The sequence below is a fragment of the Linepithema humile genome, chromosome 2 (genome assembly GCF_040581485.1).
Source record: "Linepithema humile isolate Giens D197 chromosome 2, Lhum_UNIL_v1.0, whole genome shotgun sequence".
Lineage (NCBI taxonomy): Eukaryota > Metazoa > Arthropoda > Insecta > Hymenoptera > Formicidae > Linepithema > Linepithema humile.
Window position 1 is genome coordinate 13,403,754 of NC_090129.1, and position 6,137 is coordinate 13,409,890.

The following is a 6,137-nucleotide window of genomic DNA, read 5'->3' on the forward strand; positions in this document are numbered from 1 at the left end:
AACTCGCTGTTTGAGTGTAACAAAAAATAACTTAATTTATTGAAATTACAAATAATATTAGGTTATTGCTCTTCCTTAATTAAATTAAAAATCGTGTTAATATAAAGCAAATAGAGCAAGAGCTGGGTCGAGTTGCTCAAAAATTCATTTTTATTACAAATTAATACAGCTTTATTAATTTATTGAGTAATTGATGTCGGATATGTACAGTGTGGATAGACGTACCGTGTGGATACGTGTGTATAATGAGTGGTTTGAACGTTTAGCATAACTGTGTATCAATGCGTTGTCTGAATGCTCGATATAAATGTGTATTAGTTACGGCGGTGTAAGGCGGCGTGAAACGGTTGACGTACGGTGACGCGGAAGCGTCGGCACAAGCGGACGCTGCGGTTGTTACTAGAGCACAGTACTGCAAGATCGAGCATCCTGCAACAGAGCAACATGAGGGGAACAGCCCCCACCATGCGGGCACTACACAAGCGAGAACTAGAGACCCTAAAAAAAGAGACTCGCCAACTCGTCACGTGACTGTTAGTGGACTCTGATTGGCTGGTGTATGGATCGCACATTTGTGCCCCGTGTGCACCATAAAGCTACACTGAACTACACTATAACCTATTTTGATGAAGTGTGATGTGGTTACGTACGTAATGATTAGTGATGATTATATACGGATATATATTTTTAAACATCTATTGTTGGCAAGTTAATTATCTTATCTAAGTAAAATTATGAGAAAGAGCAATATATATTGTTATAAAAAAGCTTTCAATTGATAAATTTAGACGCTTTATAGTAAATAAGTAGTATGAAAGTTAGAGATCTATTTCATTAATAATATAATTCTTATCATAGATTTGGATCTTATATTTTGCAATGCCATACATCTGCTGCGCATCGAGGTGCTTCAATAAATCCGGTGAAGGATATGCATTAGTGCGATTCCCTAAAGAAGACCAATATCAAAAAGCATGGTCAGATGCTGTTTGGGGCGAGAATGCGTCAAAACGTTCCCTGGAAAATCTTAGATTGTGTGAAGTGAGTGTACATCATAAGAATGTTATGCAAAATCAAATAAAAATAGTTTTAAAAGTGTTTCTCCATTTTCAGGTACACTTTGAGCCATCCGATTTTTTGATAGTGGGTCGCCGGAAAGAAATAAAAAAAGATGCAATACCATCACGCTTCTGTCGTTGTCCCTCTGACAATTCTTACAACAAATCGCAAGCAAGGAAGCGAAAGAAAAAGGAAACTTATGTGCGCAATATTAAAGCAAAACTGGATACTTCACAGAATTCAAATCATCAATATTCAATAGAGCATTCTTATAGCAAGAGGCTTTCAGAAAATCGTCTTCCTTTAAATAATATTTCGCCAAAGATTTTAGAGCATTCTTATAGCAAATCGCAATCTAGAAAACAGAAGAAAGAGGAAACTTATGTGCGCAATGTTAAAGCAAAACTTAATAGTCATATTTGTCAAGCAGTTGATATATGTGAGCATTCTTGTATCTCTGTAAAGAACTTAACTTGTCCAATAATCAATCATACAATAGAAAATGCTGCAAAGTTATCCAAGAAACAAGTGCGTGTCATAAATCATCAATCTAATTGTCCATTTACTACACTTCCGTTATCAGTTAATGAAATCAAAAAAAGATGTTCCATAGAGAAAAATTACATTATTTCAAATTCTGAAAACATTTATTTGTCTTTAGATGTTAATTCTATTAAAAGAACTGTGTGAAAACTTAAAAAGGAAAACGAATTATTGAAGAATGTTAAAAATGTTATGGAACTAATTTTGCAGAATAAGTTTAAATTTTATTGAAATTATATTATTTTGTAAATAATATTTTTGAAATATATGTTTTTTTATTTCTTTCCGGCGACCCACTATCAAAAAATCGGATGGCTCAAAGTGTACCTGAAAATGGAGAAACACTTTTAAAACTATTTTTATTTGATTTTGCATAACATTCTTATGATGTACACTCACTTCACACAATCTAAGATTTTCCAGGGAACGTTTTGACGCATTCTCGCCCCAAACAGCATCTGACCATGCTTTTTGATATTGGTCTTCTTTAGGGAATCGCACTAATGCATATCCTTCACCGGATTTATTGAAGCACCTCGATGCGCAGCAGATGTATGGCATTGCAAAATATAAGATCCAAATCTATGATAAGAATTATATTATTAATGAAATAGATCTCTAACTTTCATACTACTTATTTACTATAAAGCGTCTAAATTTATCAATTGAAAGCTTTTTTATAACAATATACAGGGTGTCAATTAAGTTCCGGGACGGCTGAATATTTTCTCATGTAAGGTATTTTTGAAAAAGGTCAAGGTCATTTTTGAAGTAATTTTCAACGAGGAATTCAACGGTGATCTTCAATTTGACCTTGAGCTTGACCTTCAAGGTCATTTCAAAGTTAGGTTAGGTTTTTTAAATAGAAACCCCTATTTTTGATTCCAAAATCTAATAGCTGGTGTCAAGAGCTTTTCAAAACACTATAATGAAGTCATTTTTCATTAAGTACTTTTCGAGTTATGAGGCTTGTAAATTACAGTATTTTGACATAAAATACAAAATATCTTGTAAAACATTCAATTTTTGGGAATCTTACCTTAATACTTTTATTCATAAAATAATAAGACGAATCAATTGGTATAAAAAAAAACACATTAGTTTTAAAAAAAAGTATGCAGTTGCATGTTGCAAATTACATATTTTTTCTTGAAAGCAACTATGTGTTTTCTTTATACCAATTCATTTGTCTCATTATGTTGTGCATAAAAGTATTAAGGTAACATTCTCAAAAATTGAATGTTTTACAAGATATTTTGTATTTTATGTCAAAATACTGTAATTTACAAGCCTCATAACTCGAAAAGTACTTAATGAAAAATAACTTCATTATAGTGTTTTGAAAAGCTCTTGACACCAGCTATTAGATTTTGGAATCAAAAATAGGGGTTTCTATTTAAAAAACCTAACCTAACCTTAAAATGACCTTGAAGATCAAGCTCAAGGTCAAATTGAAGGTCACCGTTGAATTCCTCGTTGAAAATTACTTCAGAAATAACCTTGACCTTTTTCAAAAATACCTTACATGAGAAAATATTCACCCGGGACTTAATTAACACCCTGTATATTGCTCTTTCTCATAATTTTACTTACAAAGGAACGTTCACAAGTGTCCCCCCCCCCGATTTGATTCTCCTTGAAATATGTTGTAAAACATACAATTTGAGGAGACACGTGTTTTTTTATAGCTGCCCTATCTCAAATTTAAGGGGTGAAACACCCCTTTGAAAAAAAACGGTTTTTTTCTTTGTGTGTAACTATCGCCAAAACCGTAGGAGATATAAAAAAATGTTTCAAATAGAAGTTGTAGGGCTTGTAATGGGCTATATAACTGTGTAGTTGGATTTTCAAAAAATGTTATTTTTTTTAATTTATTCCTACCCCTTGTTATTATTTTTTCAAATTTCAAAATTTTTGTAATGACAAAAGTTGTAGCATTTTTTACGCTGAATTTAACCATATATGATTTTATTATGTTCCGAAATCGCATCTTTCAAAAATGAGTCATCAAGTATCACATTATATGTGTCGCGCTGCATGACGCATCGTTTATATCGCACTTGTGTTGTGCAATAGTCGCAAAATAAATATAAAAATGACATACAATATGTTATCACATATTTGAGGAAAAAAAGTTTACTAAAATTGTTATTAAAGCTATATATATTAAATTTAGTCACACCCGTTATAGATGTTACAATAATGATACTCTATAAAAAAATGTTTTAAACATAATGATTTTCCGCACCAAGAACATTGTATTACAGCTATATCATTGCAATCTTCAATGTCACATGTGCTTGATGTTTGTTCAAAACTAAATTCTACTGGATTTTTAAATGTTTCTGGTCTTTCATTCGTATATCCACTTTTAAACCATGAATATTTAAATAAATTTTGATATCGAGGAGATGATAACTGATTGTGTATTAAAGATTGCAATTTTATAATATTATTTCGCTGATGTCAATTTATATCATAATTCAATAATAAAACAGTATCCGAAAATCTTCTTGCAAAGTTTTTCCAGATTCTAAACCCGTAAACATCCAACGGCTGTATTTTTCCTGTAGTTCCTTTCGGTATTACCATAGTAGTAACTTGTTTTTCCATTGGTGTTAAATCAGTAACAATTGCTGGACATTGCCCGCTCCATGAATCCATAAGAAGAACACTATCGCGGCCTACATTTGGAAAATAAGCTTCTTCCAACCATTTTTTAAAATGATCTATAAAATAGAAAGAAAAGTGTGAATAATAATTATAATTATAATAATATTTTTATATAAGATTAAAATATATTATAAGATATAAAAAGCTAAAATTTATCTCATACCTGATGTCATTTTACCGGATTTCGAAGCAGTTACAATAACATTTGATGCTCTGAATAAATTTTCTTGTACTCTAAGCCCAAAAGTACCACTATGTTCTTGTAATACGATAAACAAAGGTGACAGTAATTTTCCATCACAAGAAATTGTTGGTTGAATAGTGTACGAATGTGTAGTTGATGATACTGACTGCACCACACGGTCTATTGTCTTCATTCCTTGGTCAGATAGTGATCTTCCAGAGTGGATTTCTAATTGAAATCCACTTTGATCTGTATTATATACATTTTCCAATCCAAATCGTTCAATGAGAGGTTTTACTACGGTTACAAAATTTTCGGCTTCTCTTTGTATATTATGAGAATCTTCTAACGTTTTTCTTGTAATGAATTTTGTTATTTTTCTGGACACAATTCGATGAGACTTTTTAAATCGTAATAGCCAACTAGGAGATGCTTGAAATACAGGATCTAAATCTCCTATTTCTCTTTGAGCTTCCAAGGCCCATCTTTTTATATCAACATCATGAATTATTAGTCCTGTCTGCACAGCTACATTAAATTTATCATGAGTAGCTTTGGAAATATGAGATAATTTTTCAAGACGATTTCCACCGTGCTCTAACTGTTCTTCCCATCGCCTCAATTGACGTACAGATGAAATTCTTCTAAATGTGTGTTGTACTGACTTGAAAGGACGATTTTCTTTGTCCGACTGCCGCCAATATTCAACAGCTCGCCTTTTGTAAGAAACATCAAAATTGTCGTCATTATGGCATTGCCAATTGTGAGAATTTGAATTATCTTCATTCCATGCTTCTTCATTTTCTTCAATAATTTCAAAGGTATGCAATTTATCAGGTTCTTCATAATCAAGCGATGTTTCTTCTGTCACTTCTAATCCGTTAAATTGATGAATATTCTCCAATATTAACTTCTGAATATTTTCTTTTAATTCTATTTCGGCTTTATTTACTGGCGTTTCCATAAGATACATAGTAGTTATTGATGTTAGTAAAAGTCTAGCAACGTTGAGTGGATTGATAATCATTTTAATTGATAATTCTTTTCCCGAAAATTAAATTTAAGAAAAGAAAAACAGTTGCAGATACGATTTCACCAAGTTTGTTTCACAGACTATGAATGTAGGCCTCTTGCACGCATTTATAGCTTCCATTCACACTTGTTTATTATTAACTTATGATTACATAATCTAATCTTTCGTGTAAAATCACGTCTCTCAAACGTGATGTTTTCAAATTAATAATATATTTATACTTGTTTTTCTTAATTTATGATTAAATAATATTCACATTTTATATACACATGTATAGCTAACTTGCATATAACAACGCGCTGCGCACGAAATGCAGTGATTATCTATAAGAATGTAATGTGGAAGGGATGTTTTAGCAACAATTTTAGTAAATTTTTCTTCCTCAAATATGTGATAACATATTGTATGTCATTTTTATATTCATTTTGAGACTATTGCACAACACAAGTGCGATATAAACGATGCATCATGCAGCGCGACACATATAATGTGATACTTGATGACTCATTTTTGAAAGATGCGATTTTGGAACATAATAAAATCATATATGGTTGAATTCAGCGTAAAAAATGCTACAACTTTTGTCATTACAAAAATTTTGAAATTCGAAAAAATAATAACAAGGGGTGGGGGTAAATTAAAAAA

General features: G+C 31.6%; 1 protein-coding gene and 1 long non-coding RNA gene across 2 annotated transcripts; one reads left to right on the plus strand and one right to left on the minus strand.

The window, feature by feature from the left end:
- Positions 1-261: 261 nt before the first annotated feature.
- LOC105670083 (uncharacterized) lies at positions 262-2,185 on the plus strand. Its single transcript, XR_010888404.1, has 2 exons — positions 262-1,041; positions 1,114-2,185. It is a non-coding gene; the product is annotated as an uncharacterized lncRNA (long non-coding RNA).
- A 1,368-nt stretch (positions 2,186-3,553) lies between these two features.
- On the minus strand, positions 3,554-5,915 carry LOC136997762 (uncharacterized). The gene is made up of 2 exons (XM_067348975.1): positions 4,439-5,915; positions 3,554-4,331 (listed from the first exon to the last, which is right to left on the minus strand). Exons 1-2 carry the CDS (start codon positions 5,484-5,486, stop codon positions 4,069-4,071), a joined length of 1,311 nt encoding a protein of 436 aa, XP_067205076.1. The 5' UTR covers positions 5,487-5,915; the 3' UTR covers positions 3,554-4,068.
- Positions 5,916-6,137: the final 222 nt, after the last annotated feature.

Excerpts from the sequence above, each read along its gene's own strand:
- LOC136997762 (XM_067348975.1), bottom strand. The coding sequence starts at position 5,486 with ATGATTATCAATCCACTCAACGTTGCTAGACTTTTACTAACATCAATA. Across the intron at positions 4,332-4,438 it reads ATCCGGTAAAATGACATCAG|ATCATTTTAAAAAATGGTTG; the intron begins GTATGAGATAAA and ends TCTATTTTATAG.